The 25999-nt window shown below is 34.7% G+C and overlaps 1 protein-coding gene and 1 pseudogene across 6 annotated transcripts; one reads left to right on the plus strand and one right to left on the minus strand.

The window, feature by feature from the left end:
- Positions 1-3573: 3573 nt before the first annotated feature.
- On the plus strand, positions 3574-6276 carry LOC114276429 (G-type lectin S-receptor-like serine/threonine-protein kinase At2g19130 pseudogene; annotated as a pseudogene). Its single transcript, XR_014338394.1, has one exon. The product of XR_014338394.1 is annotated as a G-type lectin S-receptor-like serine/threonine-protein kinase At2g19130 pseudogene (transcript).
- A 464-nt stretch (positions 6277-6740) lies between these two features.
- LOC114276428 (uncharacterized) lies at positions 6741-15729 on the minus strand. 5 transcript variants are annotated; one of them, XM_028218215.2, is made up of 6 exons: positions 15058-15729; positions 10083-10271; positions 8902-9015; positions 8622-8642; positions 7635-8134; positions 6741-7530 (listed from the first exon to the last, which is right to left on the minus strand). In XM_028218215.2, the coding sequence occupies exons 1-6, from the start codon at positions 15584-15586 to the stop codon at positions 6916-6918; spliced, it is 1968 nt and encodes a 655-aa protein (XP_028074016.2). In that variant the 5' UTR covers positions 15587-15729; the 3' UTR covers positions 6741-6915. The 5 variants fall into 5 exon arrangements, with proteins under 5 accessions (XP_028074016.2, XP_028074018.2, XP_028074015.2 ...); XM_028218217.2 differs by having other exon boundaries at positions 10212-10271; positions 15001-15674; XM_028218214.2 differs by having other exon boundaries at positions 15001-15674.
- Positions 15730-25999: the final 10270 nt, after the last annotated feature.

Genomic DNA, 25999 nt, shown 5'->3' on the forward strand with positions numbered 1-25999 from the left:
AGCTTCTGTCATATTCATAAAGATCCCCAATTGAACTGCAACAAAATAGTTTCATGCTTGGATTGTACGGTGCTGTCACCATAAATTATTACATTTTAAAAATATTCATTACATTTTAATAATATTAATTTTTATTACAACCCTACAGAAATTACCATTACCTAAAGGAACACTTTACCATTATTAAACAATCGGCTACCAAAATATTTAGTAGCCAAAAGTAGGTCTTTGGCGACTAAAAAGTAATTTAGTCGGTGAAAATATGTTTTTGGCGACCAAAATTTTGGTCGCCAAAGATCAAAAATAATTTTTTTATTTTCATTCAGCTACCAAACAATTTAGTAGCCAAAAGTAGGTCTTTGGCGACTAAAAAATAATTTAGTCGGTGAAAATATGTTTTTGGCGACCAAAGTTTTGGTCACCAAAGATCAAAAATAATTTTTTTATTTTCATTCGGCTACCAAAATATTTAGTAGCCAAAAGTAGGTCTTTGGCGACTAAAAAGTAATTTAGTCGGTGAAAATATGTTTTTGGCGACCAAAGTTTTGGTCGCCAAAGATCAAAAATAAATTTTTTATTTTCATTCGCCTACCAAACTATTTAGTAGCCAAAAGTAGGTCTTTGCCGACCAAAAATTCTTTTAGTCGCCAATTGTGATATGTTTAGCTACTAAAAAATTTTGTAGTCGCCAATTGTAATATTTTTAGCTACTAAATTTTTTTTAGTCGCCAATAATCAACATTCCCCTACTAAAAAAAATTAGTAGCTAAAAAGTTGACTTTTGCCGACTAATATTATTTTTGGTAGCCAATTCCGTGACTTTTGGCGACTAAATTGTTTTTGGTAGCTAAAAATGGTCGGCAAAAATGCATTTTCTTGTAGTGTTAGTACTTTGTACCCTAAGAGCATTTAGATCAATTATGCCTTCGGGACATAATTGTAATTTGACCATTAAAGGTGTTTCGGTAATTTGGGTCCTTTAGAATATATTACTTGTTAAACCCCATATTTCATAAGATCCGAATCATGAGAAATAATAATAAATAATAAGGGAAAGTACAATAATAACATAATCAAAAGGATTCTGTGATATGCGTATATCGATATCATTCAATACATGAGATTATCCAATTATATACATCATATATTCAACATTTAAATTTGATAAAAATATTTACTTTTTGTTGCTTCAACAGTTCATCAAATTCAGAATTTCTCAAATCTTTCATCAAATTGAGGAGGATGGAAGTGTCTTTCATCAATCACTATTCATTGTCGTTGGATTTTCACTACCGAATGTCTCCTAGATGACCACCTCAAGTAAAAAATTTACACTGGTCGATCGACCAGCCAAACATCCGCCCGGTCATCTGCCAGGTCAACCGGGTGTTTGATGAAGCTCCATTGAAGCACTTGATATCAAAGGAATGTTTTACTCAAATTTGATGAAAATAAAAAAAGGTGAACCATTAAAGATGCCCTTATAGGAAAAAATGCAGTATCAGAAAACATAATCTAATATCTAAAGGAGGGGGGAATAGTCTAATATCTTCACTATCTAATTTCATTTTTAATTTGTGTTTATTTCTTAAATTTATAAATAGAAAAAAAAAAGAAACAACAAATTAACTGAGGAACTTCTTTTTTTTTTTTTTTCTTTTTTGATCTTTTCTTTTTCTTATCCATCGACAAATCTTTCTATAAATCTAAGATCCAAACACAGTCCTCTAGAATTTCAATTTGACAGCATGTTTAGTCGTGCTTTCAAATCTATTTCAATTTTTTATTTTTTATTTTTTATTTTTTACAAAGTCTAGTTTGGTGAAATATATATATATATATATATAAAACTCATATATATTCATATGATTTTTCTCTATTCTGGGGTGAAAGCAAATTTTGAAAATCTACAATAACACTTTTAGTTTTTCGTTTTATCAAATTAATTTTTTAATTTTTGAAAAAAAATCAAAAAATAAGTTCTTTTCAAGAGTCAAAACTTAAGGTAGAACTGATCAGTCTCGTCATATTTTTTAAAGGGTAATTTAACCTGGGTAAAGCACTAGCATTTGAGTACTTCTCTATAACAAAAAAATATTAGATATTTTTAAAATAGCACGTGTCCATACTTTCTTATTAATTATCCGTAACCCACCAGTTCAAATTGCTAATTTGAAACCGACAAATTGTTCAATTTATCTACACAGTTTTGAGATGTGTGGTTCAACGACAGGTGAGAAATTCATCAACTCATCAGGGACGGCTGAGTTGATAATTTTTTTCGAAACCTGCCTACTCCGATCTATGTACACTCATTTATTTTATCATATAAAATCAATTGTCAAATTGGTGGTATTTTTTTTTTTTTTGACACAATTTTTTTCTTCCTCAAAAAAATTGCCTTTAACAGTTTGATAATTATAAATAAAAAGAAATTGCCATTGAAAGATTGATTTATATATTCATAATTTCAAAAATAACTTCTATTCATTTTCTTTATTACTAAATTATATATATATATTTATACAAGTATCCTATATGAACTCATATCGTATATGAACTCTTACATTTTCATGATTTCATTCTAAACAACTGGGCCCACATGTTGCAACTATGTAGCCAACTTGTGCAAGTAAAACACATAATAGACAAGGCTTGAAAATCTTCAAACAATTGGTTTGTAGCAATGAAACATCAATAAACATGCAAACAAATATCTTCCACAGCATGTATTCAGAGTCAAAATGATAAAATCCAAAATGGCCACAAATACTGAATTCTTTCTTGTCATGCAGGCTGACAATAAGGCGCAGTTTGGTTAGGATAAAAATAGTAGAAAGTTAAAGAAATGAAAAAAATAAAAAATTTCTAAATTTGTTTAGCATGAAAGTGATAGAAGTTATAAGAAAATTAATTTTCTTATACAACTCATGATATAGAATGATAACTAACCTTCCAGTTTCTTGCAAAAAACACAAGAAAATTAAAAAAAAAAATTAAATTTGTCATAAAAGTAATTACTTATAATTAGTATTCCTATTTTCTTACAAAATTTTAATTCCAATCAAATTCATACGAGAAAAGATATTTTCTTTTTCTTTTTCTTTTCTTTTCTTTCACTTTACTTTATATCATTTTCACTTTTCATAATTTATTTTTTTTCTAATCAAGCGGAGCCTAAGACAATTAGCATTATTATTAGTACTTTTAAAAAAGAAAAATCTCCTCACAAGTCAAAGTTTATAAGATTGATTTTGTGAAAAGGATCATAATTCGATTTTATGCTATGAAATAATATAAAAAAAAAAAAGTTAAATTATTAATTGCTGTGTCACAATGTTCGCACAATCATCACATGATCATCTTGCTTTTGAAAGTGTTGAAGCCGGACCTTTTTTCACCAAAGATTACTTAGCGAAGAGCACATTTACACATCTATAAGGAATATGAATATGGTTCATATTTTCTAAAAAAAAAAAAAAAAAAATCAAAATACATATATCATTTCTCCTATGGCCTATATATGCTAGTTCTTCTCTTCTTCCTCAAACTCAGTTGACTTCCAAAGTCAAAAAATGACCAACCAACTTAATTTGAAGAAACTCAAGTATTGAACAAAACTTTTAAATATATAGATACATATATGTGCTTGTTCTTTTAATACATCGATCACATCCAAGCCTTCGGTGCAATCCTATGTGAAAAATGAGTCTCACATTCAAAATTCAATGGCTCTTTCTTTGTGTTGTGCCCTTACTCATTCTATCCTTCAATACCCATCTCTCAAAAGGATCAGATGACACCAATACCATCTATGCTGGACAGTTTCTCTCTGGGAACCAAACAATAACCTCTCAAAGTGGAGTCTTCGAACTGGGCTTCTTCACGCCAGGTAACTCTCAAAACTACTACATAGGCATATGGTACAAAAAGCTACCAAACATAACAGTAGTTTTGGTAGCAAACTGAGTCCAACCCATTTCAAATCTATCTTCGTCACAATTAAAACTGTCACAAGACGGAAATTTAGTCCTACTAGACCAGTCCAAGAATCAAATTTAGTTGACAAATTCGATTTCAAAATTGGCTAACTCAACCATAGCCATGCTTCTTGACAATGGAAATTTCATTGTTCGAGATAAATTGGATTCCTCTAATGTGATATGGCAGAGTTTTGACTACCTATCTGACATGTGGCTTCCCGGTGGGAAAGTTGGATACAATAAACTCGAAAATGAAAAACAAGCTCTTACTTCTTGGAGAGATTCAGAAAATCCATCACCAAGTCTGTTCTCTCTAGAGGTGGAGCCAAATTCTAGTCATATATTGGTTTGGAATGTGTCTAACTTGTATTGGACTAGTGGGATATGGAGTGGGAAAGTTTTTAGCCTTGTTCCTGAGATAGAATTGGACTATTACATAAAAAATGTCACATACGTTGACAATACAAATGAGAGCTATTTCACATATGATGCCGGTGACCCTACTACTCTCACTAGATTTGTGCTTGATGTGACTGGACAACTCAAACAATTTGTCTGGGGAAAGGACTTCCCGCAGTGGAGTACATTCTGGATCAAACCACCGCAACAATGCACAGTCTATGCTTTTTGTGGTGCATTTAGTAGTTGTAACCAAAATGTACCGATTTGCACTTGCATTGAAGGATTTGAGCCAAGGACTCAAGTAGATTGGGAATTGGCGGATCACTCAGGTGGGTGTGTGAGGAAAATTCCTCTACAGTGTGAAAACAGAGGAAATGACAAATTTTCTGTGGTGCCAAACACTGGTTTTCCTGTGAATTCAGAGTTGATAACAGTTCAAAACATTGATGAATGTGAATTAGCTTGCTTGAGAAATTGTTCATGCAGTGCTTATGCTTATGACAATAGGTGTTTGATTTGGGGAGGTGGTTTGTTCAATCTACGACAACTCTCATCAGATGATAAAAGTGGAAGAGATCTTCATGTTAGAGTAGCAGCATCCCAGCTGGTTGGAACCGAAGCTAAGGCTAAGGTAAAGAGAAACACTTCTTTGATTGTTTTTGGAGCAATTTGTGGTTTCTTCTGTTTCTTTGGTAGTGTCTTGGTAGTCCTCTGGAGGAAGAGACCGAGAGACACCGCTGGTACTTTGGAGAAAATTGATGATTCTTTGGTGGTGTTCAAGTATCGTGACATACGAATTGCAACGAAGAACTTCTCAGAAAAGCTTGGCGAAGGTGGTTTTGGTACAGTTTTCAAAGGAACACTGCCCAATTCAATCGCAGTAGCAGTAAAAATGCTAAAAAGTTTGAAGCAAGGAGAGAAGCAGTTTCGCGCAGAAGTAAGCACCATTGGGATGATCCAACACATCAGCCTTGTTTGCCTTCGGGGTTTCTGCGTACAAGATACAAAAAGATTTCTAGTTTATGATTACATGTCAAATGGTTCTCTAGGGTCTCACTTGTTTAAAAAAGACAACATTAATGTGTTAGATTGGAAAACAAGGTACAACATCTCAGTTGGGACTGCTAGAGGATTGACTTACCTCCATGAGAAATGCAGAGATTGCATCATACATTGTGATATTAAGCCCAAAACATTTTACTGGATGCTGAATACAACACAAAAGTGGCTGATTTCGGGCTTGCTAAGCTTGTTGGGAGAGAGATTAGTTGGGTTTTGACAACAACGAGAGGAACTCGAGGCTATCTTGCACCAGAATGGATATCAGGTGAAGCAATTATGCCAAAAGCCGATGTTTTTAGCTATGGAATGCTGTTATTTGAGATTATATCAGGAAGGAGAAACAGTGACATAGTAGATGATGAAATGGATCAGTACGTACCATTTTTAGTGGCAACGAAAATGAACAAAAGCGAGGAATTAGTCATGAGTGTGTTGGATTACAGGTTGCAAGGCAATGGTGATGTTGAAGAGGTGATTAGAGCTTGCAAAGTTGCTTGTTGGTGCATTCAAGATGATGAGAAGGATAGGCCAAGTATGGGACAGGTAGTCCAAATTCTAGAGGGAGTTTTAGAGGTGGGTATGCCTTCGATTCCACGGTTTCTCCAAGGATTGGCAGATGATCCATTAGAACCATGCTTTGTCTTCGAGGACAGTTCAACTCTGCTTTCTTGAGTTCGTGATAGGATGCTAAGTAGTATGAAGGTTTTTGGGTTGTGAAGAAGGCAAACCTTTTTTTATTTTTGTTCCTTTTCTGTATTGTTGAAAAATAGAAAACTGAAAATAAAAACACAACCAAACAACAAACTAGGAGGGTTTTACTGTTGATAAATGTTGTTTCTAAAGCCTTATTTAATTGACTTTACATAAACAAAAGTGCCGGAATTTTGTTAATCTAAGTTAAAAGGTATTCGTGCCAAGAAACATATGTAACATTGAATAAATATAATGGGATATAGTCACACACTTATTAGTTGCACAACACACAAAAATCAATACAATAACCACTGACTCAAAAAGGAAATACCAAACGAGGTACGGAGACAGCCGTTAGAGATGTTGTAACCCACCTTAATCCGCTCAATCTTCTGATTCAAAACTGCCAAAGAAATTCAAACGACCCACCAAATTTACAGTTTCATGGTTCGTCCGTGGCTGATGAAACCCACCCGCCAAAGGCGGTTCGGCAATTAAAAAATTAATATAAATAAAAATAAATAAAAACCATTACCATTTATAACAAACTAGAGCTCGTGAACCATACACATTCCACATCTAAAGCATGCCAACAAGATCTATAGCAGTGCGTTATTTGAATACAAAATCAACTGTATTCGTAGCATGTCTTAGCAATACTTGAGAAACTCTCCTTCAACAGTCCTTTTCCAATACATCTCACATGTACAGTCACACTTAAATTGCACACAAATACAAACATGATCTTAAAACAAGTACCTATCCAGCTGCAGACTTACATTTTCTGGCCTCTATAAGCAAGCGAATAACGAATTACGTAGTACAAGTAATCATAGGTCAAGTATAATGCGTCCGTGTAAACAAGGGTCATAAATATACAGGCAAGCACCATCACCGCAAAATATGAATTTATGAAGGCACCCTCGATGATGAAGATTTGGAAGCATGCTGTGATTGAGAAGGCTGCAGCATAGAACAAGGACGTGATTGTACAAAGAAATTTCAACGGCAATGAAATGTAAAAATCATTACTATTGAACCGTGACACTTGTATTGAAAGCTGAGTTCCCAAACCCAATAAAGAAGCAACCAGACTTCCTCCTACATAAACCATGAACAACTGCAGATCCTCTCGTCCATTTTTTGCTTTTGTGAAAAAAATTGGCAGGCCCTTGTCTTGATCGAAACCACCAGGGACAGTAAAAAGTGCTGCATAATTGACTGTGCCTATTAGAGTAGAAACAAGCATCAAGCAGCTATTAATATCTTTGACTACTTTCTCAGCTTTGTTTATCATGTCCTCGTGCTCTTCCTCAAATAGTTCTTTTGGCGTCTTACCCTCAATGTTTCGATGATATATCAAATGTGGATGAGAGTCATTCTGTACACGCTGTAGAAATTCAAAAATATCGAGTGAGAAGACAATATTATAAGGGAATTGACTTACAATTTTTTACCAACTACTCCCATGTATACATGTGATTTGATATGTACCTTGAACCAAAACACATCCCACGACATTCGGTTTACAGGTCCAAAATGAGTTGTGAGAAAATGACCCTGCTTGCACTCATAGGCTGTAAGATGCAAGATGGTGTTCCCATGTTTATCAACATCGGCCATCATCCTATCTGCGTGATTAACAGTCTTCTTCAAGTAGTCATAGAGAATTCTATCTTTCAACTGTGCTGCCATGTGCAGTATATTTCTTCCATTCTCATCAAATGTAGTTGCAACATTAGGGAATTTTTCAAGGATTTCCTCTACCATCTCATGGATGCCGTGCTTTGTTGCTAGGATAAGTGGGTCTATCACTCTATTCTTCTTATTCTGTGACGAAGTTTCTCCAAAGCAGCCCAATCCAGAAACATGAAAATTTTCGCAATTTAGGTAATCACTCCAACCATTTTCTTCTTCTATCAGTCTTTTTGCCAGCTCTCTTGCAAACACGTGCTTTTGCCTTGCATCATCAATTTGTTTAATCCAAGGAAAAACTTCATTGAAAAAAAAAAAAAAAAAAAAAAAGACAACAAACAAGAGTCAGAAGCATTAAAAAAAATTAATTACTTCATATTTAGTATAGTGATAAGCTGGGCATACTATCAATTTTCTCATGAATTTTCTTCAATTTCCAGTTGGGACTGATGACAAAGAAGAAATAACAGAAAGCAAAGTTGGCAATGGTTCATATTGTTGAGTAGCGTAATTCTTGAGTACTGAAGACTAACTATCTGAATTTTGGAGTAAAGATATTTTGATATTTTTGCACTTGTGGCCGTAAGTCTAATACTACACCATCTTTATATTCTGTTTGTAACTCTTTCCTGTAATAATAGAACCACAGCCTTAATTTTAAAGAGAATCACATGAATCGTGAATTCTTGTGTGTACAAGTGACTTATGAAGCACCCAAAAATTTCAGATTTAACTGTATTCCAAAAACTGCGAACAACTCATAGTTGAAGAGTAAGAGCAACAAACCTCTGATGATCCTTCTGTACCCTGTAACAAAATACCAGTGTAGAATAATCAATAAGATGAAAGGGAAAGTTGACTTTTTATTTCTTTTAGAGTAAAGATAATTGTATTCAATACAATTACTGAACACTTAACTTGCACGGGTCAAATCCACCATACACACACTCAAAAGAATAATTTTTTCATTTTTCTTTTTGGGGTGAGGGGAATTATATGCAGAAAAAAATTACATCTGCATTATTTTTTTCTCTATAAAATTTACTGCATAAAAATAAAATAATACCTGACATTAATTTGGATAACAAAGCCCCTTCTGACTTGGAGATATCATGTGCACTACCACGCGGGTCCTCCACATCACCAACAATTTCCGAATCAATAACCATGGATGGAATACCTGCTCAACAATAAAAACAAATAAAGTCATCAAAGATGTTCTTTCAATTCAAAATTTTAATAATTGTTGTAATCAATTTGAAATTCTGAACCGGTTACTAAAGTAACCATCTCTAGAATCATAGTGCTGAGATTCAGAACATAAGTATTTAGAAGTAGTCCATTAGACTTCTGTTTCACCATTAGCAGAAATAATTTAAGTATATACAACATGTAAAATAAATAAGAACACATGTATATTTTCAAAGACAGTGAGCCAAAAGGTGTTACAGTAAGGATCAATTCTGGGTGAAATCATTTCATTATGATCTGATTGGATTTTCAGTTGATGATTTCATTTAAGTTATGCAGACCATATTTATTTGACAATGCACTTGTTCATTGCTTAATTCTTTCCAAGTCCGTAACTATGTTAATAAAACTTGAACAACATTATAATTTTCTGACCCAAAAAAAATATGTATCATAACTTAAGAGGATATTAAGGGGTGGTTTGAGATGTCCTAAATAAGTGCACTTTTTGACTTTTTATAAAAAGATGTGTAGAAAAGTAGAGAGGAGATGTTGATTGATGTAACCCCAAAAAGATAAAAAGATAAAAAGATGGACTAAAATAAGTTATGCCAAACAAGGCTTAACTTTCACAGAAGGCTAAAAGTGTAATTTTACATCCTCCGTAATCAGTTAACTTTTCTGTTATTGTAGAGGAGGTTAGTAATAGTATCATTATTTTGAAATTGTAAGACTTACTTTGTTAGGTTTGGTTTTCAAAGTCTATTTTCTGAATTTCTTTTTCAAAAATAAAAATAAAAAATAGAAACTAGTTTGATGAAAACGAACAATGAGTGTTTTTCATTTTTTCACCAAACTAGTTTAACTATTTTTTATTTATTTGAAATTTTCAAAAAACAGATTTTGAAAATGAAACCAAATAGAGCTATTAAATTTTCTCCATACCTCAAGAGTGATAAGTGTAATTTAACCTAAGTTTTATTATAAAATTGCAAGAAAGAAACTGGGAAGCAATAGAGATCCTATTGTTCATAGTTCATACTGTATGGGACTTACAACTATAGACTAAAACTGCCAAAATCTGGCAGGGAATGAAAGGCATGGAGCCTAGATTTTTAAGCGTATATGATGATCCACTTCTAAAGGACAATGGTTTTGAGGCCAACAGATCTAAAGCTTTTATACCCTTTTCGTCACGTTTGTCAGCAAGTTTAGGGTATGATTCCAATATGTTCACAGCCAAACCTGGTTCACAAAATTCATATCAAAATAAAAATCATTAGCTTGTTCTAAAAATGGGGTGGACTTTACCCCACACAAAACGACCAAGATAGTAGTCATGTTATGCAGGCCTTGTCATATATGCTACATGTTCAATAAACCCAATTAGAAACTTTTAATTAGATTTTATACACAGGCTGCTCTGTAACGTGACCTAAGTGTAAAGCAACAATAATAGGCATCAGAAATGTTATGTACTCAAATAAAATATTCAGAAAAATGTCAAGAATTTAAATCCATAGTGTAGATTTAAATTTGGTATGGTGTGAGATACACACATAACGAATCTAATCTACACATTTTGAACTCTGAACACGCATAAGGAACACTTTTTTATTTTTATTTTTTATTACTATTACCATCGCGCGTTGGGTCTGTACTGCCCTATAAGTCCCGAAAGGAATGGTAGACTAGAATTTCAGCCCCTTCTTTAAACATCTGCAATGCCTAAATAGATACAAGCAGAGTGGAAAATTGATAGGAATGATGAAACATATCTAGGATTGATCATAAAAATTAAGACTGAAAGTCACTCCACAAGAAGGGATCAACTATACGAAAGCATGCTGGTATTGATTACCTTACCTGATTGGAAGAGCATCACTTATGGCGTTGGCAAGGTTTCTACAAGCTAAAAGGCATTTAAAAGCTTATTGTTCTTGTATCACCCTCTCCTATATAATGAGCCACTCACCATTTGTAATATATATCAATCAATATATCAATCATAATATATACACAATTTATGCTCTCTCTCTATCAGTTTATTTTTACATGGTATCAGAGCAGGTGTAGAACCTAATATTTTTCACTTCCCCGGCGGGCGGCAACCTCGCCTTAGCCGCCCGCCGGACCTCAACCTATTCAGCTTATTTTTCTACACATACCTTCCCATCACTGCCTAAATCCTTCTCTTCCTCGCCGGCCGGATTCCGGCTAAAAATGGATGTTCGCCGGCGAAATGACAAGCCATCACCCAAATCAGCCGGCGAACCTCTGAACCTCTGTCGCCTCCTGCAGCAATCCTTCTGTTGTCGCGTCGCCTTCGATTTCAGATCTGTGTTGCCTTCATCCTCCACCATCAGATGGCGTAGATCCGCTTTTTTAACTAAGGGAAAGCCTTCACCTTTAAATACATGACCCAGATGGCCACCACAAGCTGCACATGTAATTTCAATCCTCATTGCGGTTTATGGCTCCAGGAAGACTTTCAACCGGAGTTGAATTTAGTTGTTGCCTTGTAGAGAGGAGTTCCACATCCAGCACAGGTATAGACTCCCTCAGCAAAGAGCTTGCCCTCCCCTCTTCGTCTGATTTCTGCACAGACCCAGAAGCAGCCCACTTTTGCACCAATCCATACCTTTTTTTTTTTTTCTTCTAAAGCCCCTGAGTTTGTCCCCTTGGTCTTGGACTCTCTCTCTCTCTCTCTCTCTCCTATCATACACAGATCCATACATTATTTTTATTATCACTTCCTCTCACTCTCTCATAAAATAATACCCCCACTTTACCTTTATTTATTTTATTTTATCTTCACTTTTTCTTTATCTGCAGCTGCTCCACAGGGCACATGCTTATATTATTATTATTATTATTATTATTATTCTTACACAAAAAAAAAAAAAAAAAAAAAAAAATTAATTCCAACCCATTACAGGTTTTCACCAACCATGGGCCACGCAACCCACGTGAATCAATACAATGAAATAAAATCAAATCAAATAAAAACAAGGCTTAGCAGGCTGAACTTTCTCAGGAGCATGATTACATTTGTTATTATTATTATTATTATTACTTTTGTTCTCCTAGCTTGTAATTTTCTTATTATTGTGGAAAAACAAGATGATTTGTTATTTTTGTCATTTTATTCATATCAGGGGATCAACCCCGATCACACTTTTTACATAAAAAAAAAAAAAAAAAAAAAAAAAAAACAACACAAATCAAAACAGTGGGATTTTTCTTCTCTACTCTGCCGCCGGTCTCTTCTTCTTGCCTCCGTCTTGGGCGGTCCTTGACGGTGTTGCCTCCGTGCTTCCTAGACCACCAAGCAAGTTGCCTCCTCCCTGCTCCTCCACTACAGCATATGGCGGACCTCCAAATCGGAACATCACGGTGGCCTTCCGCTTCAGCTCCTTATTTTCTGCTTTCAGCACACTTATCTCTGCTCGCGCATCCTTATACATGCGTTGGAGCAGAGCCAGTTGGGCGTTTAAATGCTGCACCTCATTTGTCCTACTTTGCAGCCGGTTCGACAAATTTGTGACCGCCGTCATGGTTTCCACACATGACTTCAGAGTATACTGATTGGCCTCAATATCAGTTTGCACCGCCATTTTTTGCTCCACCGACCGCATCGGAAAGTTAAATGGAGCAAAACCAGAGGTGTTTGATTGAGGTTCACTGGCCACCGCACCAGTTATTTCTCTTGTGGACTCGTTCAGTTCTGGAAAGAGCGTAAGCAGACCACGGGACGAAGAGGCCATATTCTGGGTAGCTGAACGGGAAGACGAGGCCATGTTATGGGTTGCTGAGTGTTTCAGAGAAGGGTTGGTTACAGAATGGCAACAGAGTGTTCCAGAATCTCTTTCTCAGAAACGGAAGAGTTTTTTCAAAGGATTTTCAGAGGTTTCAGACTGGTTTGATTTCCACATGTTCTCTCAGCCTCCGCATTGATTTATATAGAACATGACGAAGAGGCCGACACGCGCACTATCGATCACATGCATCGCCGCGTGTCTGGCGCACCTTTTGATGGCACGCCTTTTTATGGATTGGGCACGCCTTTTGATGGCACGCCTTTTGAAAACATGGGCACGCCTTTTGATGGCACGCCTTTTTATGGATTGGGCACGCTTTTTGATGCACGCCTTTTGAAAGATTGGGCACACCTTTTGAGGGTGCGACTTTATAAGGGTCCGACAAGACTCTGTAAACTGTCCCGACATTGATTCCGGTTAGCTCCTTTATAGGTCCGACAAGACTCTGTAAACTATCCCGACATAGATTCCGGTTAGTTTCTACATGGGTCCGACAAGACTCTGTAAACTGTCCCGACATTGATTCCGGTTAGTTTTTACAAGGGTCCAGCAAGACTCCGTAAACTGTCACAACATTGTCTGCTACAACGGTCCGACATGACCCCATAAACTGTTTTCTACAACGGTCCGACATGACCCCATAAACTGTCTTCTACATCGGTCTGACACCGCCATCCAGTGTCCTCTACACCGTTATGACATCACCATACAGTGTCCTCTACAACGTTATGACACCCCCATACAGTGTCCTCTACAACGTTATGACACCACCATACAGTGTCCTCTACAACGTTATGACACCCCCATACAGTGTCCTCTACAACGTTATGACACCACCATACAGTGTCCTCTACAACGTTATGACACCCCCATACAGTGTCCTCTACAACGTTATGACACCACCATCCAGTGTCTTCACCAATGGTCTGACACGACCATACAGTGTCACCTATCCTTTTTTATTTTTATGTATTTTCTTGTTTTGTTCCTCTCTTCAAACTCAAGTTGGTTAGTTTCTATCCTCCTTGAGTTTGCGGGGGGCTGTTAGAATTTACCATCACCTACCACCAATTTACCATCACCTACCACCACCTACTCCTCACCTACTCCTCACCTACTACACTCACCCTCTCCTATATAATGAGCCACTCACCATTTGTAATATATATCAATCAATATATCAATCATAATATATACACAATTTATGCTCTCTCTCTATCAGTTTATTTTTACAGTATGCCATGGGAACCAACACTCTACTACATCAATTAAATTTCCTTCTGCAAAACTATTTAGAACTGTACGTAACTTCAGATTACCACCTCAACACAACTCATCAACAAATTTTATTATACTTGCAGAATAATGGCATAACCTTTGAAAACCATCTCATCTAAAATAAATGCAACATAGCCCATCAAATAATGTCCAACAATTTCATCACATCAGAAGCACAATTCTGTCTCGGCTTATCTCCAAATTATTCATTTGTTTCCATCAATTTTCTCTCCCTGCAAAAAACTCCAGTAAGTACATTATAACTAAGTCTAATAACATCTAATTTACACCTCCTCTGTCATCTCACTTTAAACAGCATATGTCGTATCAAAATCTTTATCCTGGCAAAACCCACATATCATTGCATAATAAAGTAACTATACTATCAGGATTATGCCCTTTTTCTAGCATTTCCTCTAAAGATCCAATAACATCTTCCTTGCAACTGACCTTGAAAAGTGCACTAATTATAGGTTTCAACATCTCATCTTCAAGCTTAACAACCAAACTCAAATCATTCACATTACATAGCCCTAAAAGCATTTGGTTTTACTCTAAAAACTCTCATCATATTGTCTTTTAACCAAACACCTACATGATCAAATTCTTCAGTTGTACATTTCATCGAACACATTCCAAGCACTACTCAAACAACCAGCATTGTTATCCTTATACCCCTAAAACAAATAAATAAATAAATGAAGACAGAAAGATAGGCTATTTTGGTCATTGAACTTAAACTTGTTCTTATGAAAAAACTAGTTCAGCGCCTGGAGCTCATATCAAACAAAATTTAAAATTAGATTTTTGGCGTGAGCGCCCTAAAATGATTCGGGTATCACGATCCCAAATATATATAAAGATTGTGGACTAACATTGTGACTTCGAATTGAAGTTAAAGAATGAAAAAATGGATACAGAAATTAACATACGATAATATTCTCCTTTCACAGCAGCATGAAGAACAGTGCAACCATCTCTTGTCCTCAATCCCATCAACCACTCATCATCACATATTTTTGAAAAAAAATAAAAAACATCCCTATTCCCAAATGCAGCAGCAACATAAATGGGCGTCTCTCCCAACTCATTGCGCGCATTGATTAAATCTCCTTCCTTCTCCAGCATTGTTTCTGCCACATCCTTGTGACCAAACCGCGCAGCTTCATGCAAAGCAATTTCGCCATTGGCATTACATTTCTTAAGCTGTTCAGTGGTAAGTAAACCATGCTTGTCAAGCATTTTAATGGCAGCTATGTTGCCGTGGATGGCAAGGAAATGGAGGATCGTGTTGCCACGTTGGTCTACGATCGGTGTCGTGCCTTCATTTTCTCTCCAGAAGTTGCAGAGGATTTCGAGGGAATTTGGTTTCTTCTCTGATGCTGCTTTGTATGCATCAGAGAGACTCACCATTTTGAGAACTGTATAATTGAAATAATGTTGATGTACAAAAATGACCATTTATGTGCATTTTACTAAAGAGAAATAGAATATAAGGCTTTTACCAAAGAAAATGATGATTGTGATAAGACCAATTTTTCACTCACACGCAAATAATTATCTGACATAACAACACTTCTGAAGCTTTCAATCAAAAAATTAGCAGACTTAAGGGGTTGTTTGGGGTATTTTAAATAAGTGTATTTTTTGTTTTTTTAGATTAAAAAGTTGAGGAAAAAAATATGAATGTTTGTGTTAACTTTTTAATTTTTTATGAAAAAATATATATTAAAAAACTGTATAAATAAATATATAGGAGAAATTAGTGATAGAATAGGACGTATGGCCGGCAACGTAAGGGGCAGCGTGGTAGAATGTAGGGGAGGTGTTGGTTCTCTCCTTTTTCGGATATAAATTGGACGGTATTGTTCGGCCTATGAGGGTCCATCACGGGTCTCGTTTTACTAATCGGAACCGTTCAATGTATATAACTCGTCGAATACTATATGTTTGTAAAAAATCACGTTAATCGGATATCGATAGCTATTTAATTGGATTAGTTTTTTTTCAACCGTTAACTATAACACCATCCATTTTTTTATACAAAATTGATTTGATCATATAGTTAACGATATCCGACAACGTGAATTTTTGTAAGCGTATAGTACTCAACGAGTTCTACAGATTGAACGGTTCGGATTATCAAAACGGGACCTGTGATAGCCCCCATCGGCCGAACAACACAGTCCTTAAGCTTGCCTCCGCTTGTGTAATTTATCCTCACTAAAGTCAAGCACAGCCACCTTCGCTCAGATTGAACGGTTCGGATTATCAAAACGGGACCTGTGATAGCCCCCATCGGCCGAACAACACAGTCCTTAAGCTTGCCTCCGCTTGTGTAATTTATCCTCACTAAAGTCAAGCACAGCCACCTTCGCTCAGAGTGAGTTGTCTCACAATTTGTATAAAAATAATTTTTTTATATTTTTTTAAGTAAATAGTGATAATTTTTTAACTTTTTTAATAATTCTTTGAATTTTTAAATTTTTTGTAAGTTGACAAAAGAAATCAACTTGCTAATAATATACATTTTATTAGTCTATTTATTTGTAATATTTTATAGTTTTGTGTAATTTTATATATTTATGTATATTTTAAATATTTGTATATAAATTTTTATAAATAATATATTTTAGTATTATATTATAAAATAAAATAAATAATAATAATAATAAAAATCTGTCGGTGATTCATCGTATCGTTATCATCATTTCCATCCAACATCATTATAGAGAAAGAAAGTTTGTCTGCCAACTTTCATCTAATTATTGTTTATTTTATTATTTGCTTTTGTTTTGCAGGTTCATAAATTGGTAACTATACATCTCATTAAAATTGGTGTTTTAAAATATCACTAATGAATTGGCAAGTACTTTAAATAAAAAATAAAAATAAAAACAAGACACAAGCAGTGAGTCTTGTCTACTGCCACATCACTAGTGGTGTTTTTAGAACATCATTTTTAATGATTTCAAGTATTACTGTTCATAAATTGAGGAGCCTGGTTGAGGCATGGACCCACGAAGAGGAAGCGGACAGCAAGATAGTTGGTAAGAGAAATTAGTGAGAGAGTGTAAAATATTCCTTTTGTAGATTGATAATTTCAAAATTACATGAAACTAATTTTCTAATATTAGAGTTAAGATAAAATTCTAATCAAGTGCTAGTGATAGTTTATATTTAGGCCTTGTTTAGAAAGACTAAATAAATTTATATATTTTTATTTTTTTTAGGTCATATCAATCAATATCTCATCTCTACTTTTTTACACATCTTTTTATAAAAAGTCAAAAAATACACTTATTTAAAACATGCCAAACAATCTTTTAATTTTATAGAATTTTAACTAATTTGAGTAGTGTTGTATAACTTAGATTTTTATGTAAATATTATTTTGTTAAATTATGTATACACTAGTCATAAATACATATTATATAAATAATTTTTATGCGGATGTAATAAAATTGTTAGACGAGTCATACTTAATAAGATAGGTCGTGCATCAACTTTACTTTAGCGGTGACGATCACAAATCTTTTTTAAGTAATATATCCTAACTAAGGATTTGTTTGGGATGATCTAAATAAGTGTACTTTTTGACTTTTTATAAAAAAATGTGAAATATAAGTTGAGTTTGAAGTGATGTAATAGAGAAATAATATGATTTAGATAAAATAATGTGACTTAAATAGGATAACTTTTTAATTTTTTTAGATTATGCCAAACTAGACCAACTACATATCATAATACCTATTTCAATAGTTTTCTACCATCTAAATACGAAGAACCAATTGCTAGGCATGCATTTCTCTTATCCCTTTACAAAATTTCTCCAAATTCATAAACCAAAATTTTCTCCACATATCTTTTCTTTTTTTCGTAGCCAAATCAGTCTATCCAAACGGAGTGTAAGACCTTCTTACATCTCTTCATCATTCACTTTCATCTTCCACACGACCGATAACAACCACGCACCATATCTTCCTCACCACTCACCGCCAACAATCTCAATCTCAATCTCACTTCAACACTCTCTCTCTTTCTCTCTCTCTCTCTCTTCAACTCCAGAGCTAATAATGCTTGCAAGATTGGGCTAGGGTTTTGGGTTTACATGTGGTCCGGTCACCAGCACCGAAGCCAACACCCCCAAGCTTAGGTATAATTTTTCTCAATCTCCCTTTAATTGATAAGAAATATCTTAAAAGGAGAAAGAAAAAATGAAATTATTAATCTCCTGCTTAATCTTGTTTTCCATTCTTAGTGAGTGATGATGACAAGCTTGGCTATTGCTGTAATTTCATTGGAAATTTGGGTGTGAAGAGCTAATGTTCCGTTCCCATGATAAAATTAAAATCTTTATTGATGAGGTAGAACAACAAACACCCTTTAGTATTCAACTAAGTTGCTTATCTCTAGTAGTTTCACATGTCTTGAATATGGAGTTGGGTGTCTTCCTAAGGTTGATTATAAGCCAAACCGAACCGAGCCAAACTTTAAATCCTATCAAATGGGGTCAGTTGGTCGACCATGAGGTGGGTGGTTCCTGGACAAGGAGGAGAGGTTAGTCGACCATGGATGAGGAAGAGGTGGTTGTGGTTGTGGGGGGAGGAAGAGTGGAAGGAATGATTTGGTGTGGTGAAGTACACGGTTAGACAAGATGAACATTTTTTATTTGTTAAAGAGATTAAGGTGATAAAATGACCGTTATGCCCTTGCAAATTGGTCAATTACATGCATGGAATAATGTTTGAGAGCCACAATTTCTGTAGCTCAAATGGCTCAAAACTGCCAAAACGACGTCGTTTTGGCATGTTTTGTGCTTAAAACGACGTCGTTTTTGTAGTTTTGAGCCATTTGAGCCACAAAAATTGTGGCTCTATACCATTGCCCAAATTGGAGGACATTGAAATAATAGGGATTAAATTGAAACTTGGGTTACACTACATAGACTATTAGTGAAATTTACTCATGAATTTTTTTTTTTTTTTTTTTTTTTCATTTTAAAAATCATGTATTGAAAATTCAGTTAGAGAATGAAACTACCCCTGCAAAAATAAAAAAATAAAAAAATGGAGCAAGTAACAGAAAATTCAATACCAACAAGAGAATGAAATCACCTACTGCAAATTCAGTTAGAGAATGAAACGACTTCACCCACAAAGCATCCCTTATTTCAATTAATTCCACCAATTCCCCACTTTTTGATTTAATATCTTCTTTCTTCTTTTATGTATACAATATACACGTATTCTTATTTGTTTATTTATTTGTGCAAATGATGAAAAAAATGTTTGATGATCTGCTTCTAAATGTTATGTTCTGTAGTCTCCACACTATTGGGTGGTTTGAGATAATCTAAATAAGTGTATTTTTTGACTTTTTATGAAATATGAGTTGGGTATGGATTAGGTTTGAAGTGATGTGGTAAAGAGGTGATGTGACTTAAATAGGATAGTGACTTTTTAATTTTTTGACTTTTTTAGGTTATGACAAGCAAGGCCTATGATTATGGAGATGATTACTTTAGTAATAGGTTCATCATTTCAAATTGATTCAACAATTTAATTAAAATTTTGAATTGAAAGGACATCTGGGGATGGCTTTATTTGTTTCAATAATGATAGACATTCTCACAAAACACAACCCTCACAATCTCTAAAATAATTTAAACCATTCATGTACACAACCCAAAAAAAAACAATTCAAATACATCAATAGTCAATACATCAGTGGGGTCGTGGGGTCCTCTTTTGTGGGGGTCCCAAATATTTTCCTATTTGTTTTTGTTGTTGAACAGGTATTCCAACCATGGTTATTGTTTCAAAAACTGCTGGTGAAGTAGAGGACCTGCGTGATAGTCTAAATGATCTCTTTAAATCAAAAGGGACTTTGTTATTCAAATTAATGCCAGGTATTATTATTTTTTAGATAAGCAATAAATTTTATAGGGAAAAGAAACATGATAGTAGCCAGAAACATGTCAGGTTTTATATTATTTTCATTTATTTTTTTCTATGTACAGACATTTGTATAAGACAAGGGCAGGTGTAATATTTTCACTAAATATAGTTTACCCTACCCAATTTTTTTTTTTTTTAAAAAAAGAAGGAATTTTGACTAGTGTGGTGTGTTTGATCCTGGCAAGATAAGTATGCAGGTAATTGTGCTGAATGGCAATGTCTTTATTGATAAAAAAAAAATGGCCCAACTTTTCCTTTCATCTTATTAATTATTCTGCAATGGTATTTTGTTACAGGGTACAGAAGGATTGTCAGAGGTTCGTTGCTCTTACTCTTCAATTATGCGCTATTCATAGTTTTGGAATACAGTAAAATCTAAAATTTCAGGTGCTTCCTGTGACAACAATTCACAAATTCTTGCTACATGTTAAATAAAAAGTGAAAGTGTTGTGGATAATTGAACAAAACGCATGATATCATACTACAAAATAAAAATGGATGTGATCCTAATATGAACCATTGCCGACTTTACTTTCTGTTGTTTGTCATCTGTCCTCACTAGAAATTAAAGAAAAATTCACGAGACAATTGATGGTTTGCCTAGCTTATCATTGTACTAAATATATATCAAGTAGTTATTATTATTTAATGCTTCTTTGTTGTCTTCTTTTTGTCTCATGAAGCTTGTGCTTGGATTAAACCAATTGATGTTGCAAAGAAAAAGCATGTGTTTGCAAGAGAGCTAGCAAAAAGGCTGATAGAAAAATAAAATGATTGAATTGATTACATAAATTGTGAAAATTTACATTTTTATGTAGTCCACTGCTTTAAGATGCCACTTCATCACAGAAGCTTTAAGACGCCACTTCATCACAGAAGCAGAAGAAGAATAGAGTCTTATCCTAGAGACAAAGCACGGCATCAATGAGATGGTAGAGGAAATCCTTGAAAAATTCCCTAATGTTGCCTCATTTGATGAGAATGGAAGAAATATACTACACACACAGCGGCACAGCTGAAAGATAGAATTCTCTATGACCACTTAAAGAAGACTCTTAATCACGCAGATAGAATGATGACTGATGTTGATAATCATGGGAACACTATTTTGCATCTTGCAGACTACAAGTACGAAAAATATCATTTTCCTTAAAATATTTTCGGAACCCCATAAACCGAATGACATCGGATGTGTTTTGGTTTAAGGTACTCTCCCTGAGCTCTATATATTAACTTGCAATACTAGTGGTAGAGAGCTAAGGATCCTCTACAGTAATTTTTCTACAATGATTTTGTGCTTTCAATTATAGCAAAATACACTATAACAGCTTGAGTTTAAATTAAAGTAAAATGACATTGGATCACATTTTTTTAAACCACACCCTAAAATAATGCAATTTACTTCAATTTTAAACATAGATCATTAGATCAGCACAACAAGATTATTGCAGAGAGATTAATGACATGAGATCCTGATCCAGTAGTAGATATGCATTGGATAATAATAATGATAATAGTAGTGGTGGTGGTGTGGAGATCTGTTGACTTTGTATACTATTCCATTGTAAATAAACAATCTTATCATAGATCCATTGTGGTCTTGAAATTATATAATAATGGAAACAACAACCCTAGTCGCCATCTTTATATCTGGTTTACTTGTAAGTTTTACTGGGTACGCTTTATATACCGCTTTCAGGCAACCTTCTCAACAACTAAGAGATCCATTCGAGGAACATGGGGACTAATTGAAGTAACGAGCCCCCCAATATTGGGAGGCTTGTTACTTCAATTAAGATAATGAAGAATCATTTCATCTTTTTAGTTGGAACTTTAGGCGGTTCTCAAAAAAAGATAGCGAAAAAAATTATCGCTAGAGTAGAGACTAAGAGGAATGTATAAGCCAAAGCTTCCATAGATTTAATCGTGGTTTACAATTATAACTTCCATATCTATGTTACACGGACTCTTCAAAATAAAAATCAAATATTTGTATCGGACACCCGACACTCGGACAAGAGTATGGGATATGTGTCGGCTACTTTTCAACGGATACTTCTTATATAGTTGTATATAATACTATTATTATATGTACATATTGTTGTATAATTACATATAGTACCATTTTATCTCACATATTAGATTAAAAATATAAAAATATGACATTTTTTTGCCGAGTTCGCGTACCCTTAAATTTATGATTTGATGAGTCCGACCTCTAATCACATACCCGCACCCGACATCTGTACCTGAGTCTATGTAACATAGGGTAACATAAAGAGTTAATTACACTATGAGTCTCAATTATTAGTGAATATCACTTTACTTCTCATCTATGAACTTGTATATTTTGATCCTCTCAAATATAAAAGTGCATCTCACTTTTACGCCCTCCAAAAGGGGAGACATTTGTATGATTTGTCATAATTGAGGAGATAAAAATATATATAGTTTCACAGATAAGAGATCAAAATAATATTTGTTAGTTGAGAACATTTTGCTATAATTAACCTTGACATAAGTTACAATCTAAAGCATTAAGGTTAGAAACTCTTCAATTCCTTTTTAATATTGTCTTCTTGCTTGATTTCTTTGAATTTTCAGAGTGTATACATAATGACTCTCATCCACATTTGATATATCATCGAAACATTGATGGTAAGACAACAAAAGAAGTATTTGAGGAAGAGCGCGGGGATGCGGTGAAGGAAGCTGAGAAAGCAATCAAAGATATTAATAGTTGCTTGATGCTTGTTTTCACTATAATTGGCACCGTCAATTACACTGCACTTTTTACTATCCCTGGTGGTTTCGATCAATCATATGACCTACCAATTTTTTTCACAAAAGCAATAAATGGACGAGATTTGTAGTTGTTCATGTCTTACGTTGGAGGAAGTCTGGTTGTTTCTTTATTGGGTTTGGGATCTCAACTTTTAATACAAATGTCATGGTTTCACACTTTGTTGCCATTGAATGTTTTCACTATAGTTGGCACCGTCAATTACGATGCACTTTTTACTATCTCTGGTGGTTTCGATCAATAATATGGCCTACCAATTTTTTTACAAAAGCAAAAAATGGACAACGTGATTTGTAGTTGTTCATGTCACATTGGAGGAAAGTCTGTGTGCTTCTTTATTGGGTTTGGGATCTCAACTTTTAATACAAATGTCATGGTTTCACACTTTGTTGCCATTGAATGTTTTCACAATAATTGGCACCGTCAATTAAGATGCATTTTTTTACTATCCCTGATGGTTTCGATCAATAATATGGCCTATCAATTTTTTTTTTTACAAAAGCAAAAAATGGACAACAAGATTTGTTGTTGTTCATGTCACATTGGAGGAAGTCTGTTTGCTTCTTTTTTGGGTTTGGGATCTCAACTTTTAATACAATTGTCATGGTTTCACACTTTGTTGCCCTTGAAATTTCTTATTGCAACCACGTCCTTGTACTATGCCACTGGCTTCTCAGTCACGACATGTTTTCAAACTTTTATTATTGAGGATGCATTCATAAATTCATATTTGGGGATGATGTGGTTTGCCTGTATTCTTATGACCCTTGTTTACACAGATGCATTATACTTGACCTACCATTACTTGTACTACATAATTCGCTATTCACTTACTTATAGAAGCCAAAAAAATGTAGAGTTTGCACTTGTTTGGTACTTGTTTTAAGCCATGTTTGAATTTGTGTGTGACAACATTTTAAGTTGTTCAATCTCCAACTTTTTAGTCTTTCAAGTTTCAAGTGCCTTTGCCATGTTTGACGTGTAATGATTTTTACGAATGATGAATTAGATGATTTCGTGTTGATCATTGAAGATACAGTTACAATTGCATTCATATGCTTCATTCATATTAATTACAATAGCATATCATCACCATTCTTTTTGAGTTGAAGAAGGCATTCACATGCTTCATATTTCTCTTGATTTACATGTACCAGTTTCTTCTCCAGAGAACTTATATCATTTCTATAACCTTTAATTCTCGCTTATGATGTGGAATGTTTGTGGTATGTTTCTGATCTTCCTTCCATAGTCTTTTCAATGTGAGAAGTTTTTCACAAGAGTAATACTATAAATTCACCATTACCAACTCAAAAATTAATCTTCACCGCACTTCACATAGACTTTACATGAATTTTACATTACATAAATTAAACTTCACCACACAATCACTCATCCAAAAAGTTTTGGATGGACAAGTCTGGTTTCAAACTCTCTTTTCATAAAACTCATGCCATTTTAAAATAAAATTTTTGTATTCAAATAGTTTTGAACCTATTTTCTGATCTTAAGATATTTTGTAAAGCCTTTTGAAAAATATGATTTCAAACCATGTTTTGAAAAACACAATTTCACAAAACGACCTAATTTTTTTTTAAAATAAAACATCCCATGGCAAAAATATCTTACTTGAATATGATCCCGAATATCTTTTCTAGTGCCCAAATAGTATCGAATCTGTGGAGCTTGTGAAGCATGATTGACAATATTATTATTATTATTGTTGAGTTTAATATTATCCATTTTTGCTTCATTCTACTTTATCTCTCTAAGAAGTTTTTTCTCCTCTGCAAGACTGTTACTGCCATGTTGCATCAAAAAGTTCAAACTCTCCTTCAAGAAACCAAGGTAGCAACCATCACAAATCAACTCATCCACTCTATTTGGCCCCACAATGACCCGGGTTTTGCAGCAGTGGAGGCCGAGGGATCTTCGGGCGGTATTATTAGCGTCTGGGATAAATCAATATTTTCAGTTTGTGAATGCATTCAGAGACCGAACTTCATCCTTCTTAAAGGTACGATCTCTCCGGACTTTGATTGTATTTTGATTAATATTTATGCTCCTAATGAAGCCAGGGCAAGGAAAATTCTATGGGATGAATTATTAAGTCTCAGAGTTAGTTATGATTTACCATGGTGTATTGGGGGAGACTTTAATGAAATTATTAGAATTGGGGAAAGAAAAGGCTGTCTTACAATCTCTGCTAGTATGAAACATCTCAGTGACCTAGTGGCCAATCTGGAGCTTAGAGACCTTCCCCTGCAAGGTAGATCCTTCACTTGGTCTAATAATCAAGAGGCTGACAGATGGAGCAGATTAGATAGGTTTCTCCTCCACTCACAATGGCTGGACAGATTCGATTTTAAACAATGGGGTCTTCAACGCTTATTATCCGATCATTGTCCAATTCTCCTCATGGTGGATAATAGAGACTGGGGTCCAAAGCCGTTCAGGTTCCTCAATGCCTGGACCTCCCATCCTAAATTCCTAAATGTTGTCAAAGGCGCATGGAATCAGAGTATGCACCTTGGCTGGGCTGGGCACAGAATTTTCATGAAGCTCAAGGAAGTGAAATCAGCTCTCAAACAGTGGAATATGGAGGAGTTTGGTGATCAAAATGAAAAACTCATTTCCATTGGTAATCAATTACACTCGCTAGATCTCCTTCAAGAGACCCGTTCTCTATCTGATGAGGAGTCAACAAACAAGAGGAAGCTGAAATTCAAATTCTGGAAAACTTCAAGGCTGATTGAGAGCATTTGGCTGCAAAAATCAAGGCAAGTGTGGTTCAAGAATGGAGATAAAAACACCAAATATTTCCATATGATTGCAAGCACAAGGCAGAGGAAAAATTCTATTGGCAATCTATTCACCAATGGAATTCACTTAGAAGATCCGGAGCAAATAAAAAGAGCAGTTAGGTCTCATTTTCAGAATTTTTTCTCCGAAAAGTGGCCCTCAAGACCCACATTTTCAGAACCTTTTCAGCGCTCCCTTTCTGATTTGGATGCATCTCTGTTAGAACAACCTTTTTCTGAGACTGAGATCCTGGATGCAATAAATCATTGCGAAGGTAATAAGGCTCCTGGTCCTGATGGCTTCAATATG

The sequence above is a fragment of the Camellia sinensis genome, chromosome 8, assembly GCF_055761805.1.
Source record: "Camellia sinensis isolate YWXY chromosome 8, ASM5576180v1, whole genome shotgun sequence".
NCBI lineage: Eukaryota > Viridiplantae > Streptophyta > Magnoliopsida > Ericales > Theaceae > Camellia > Camellia sinensis.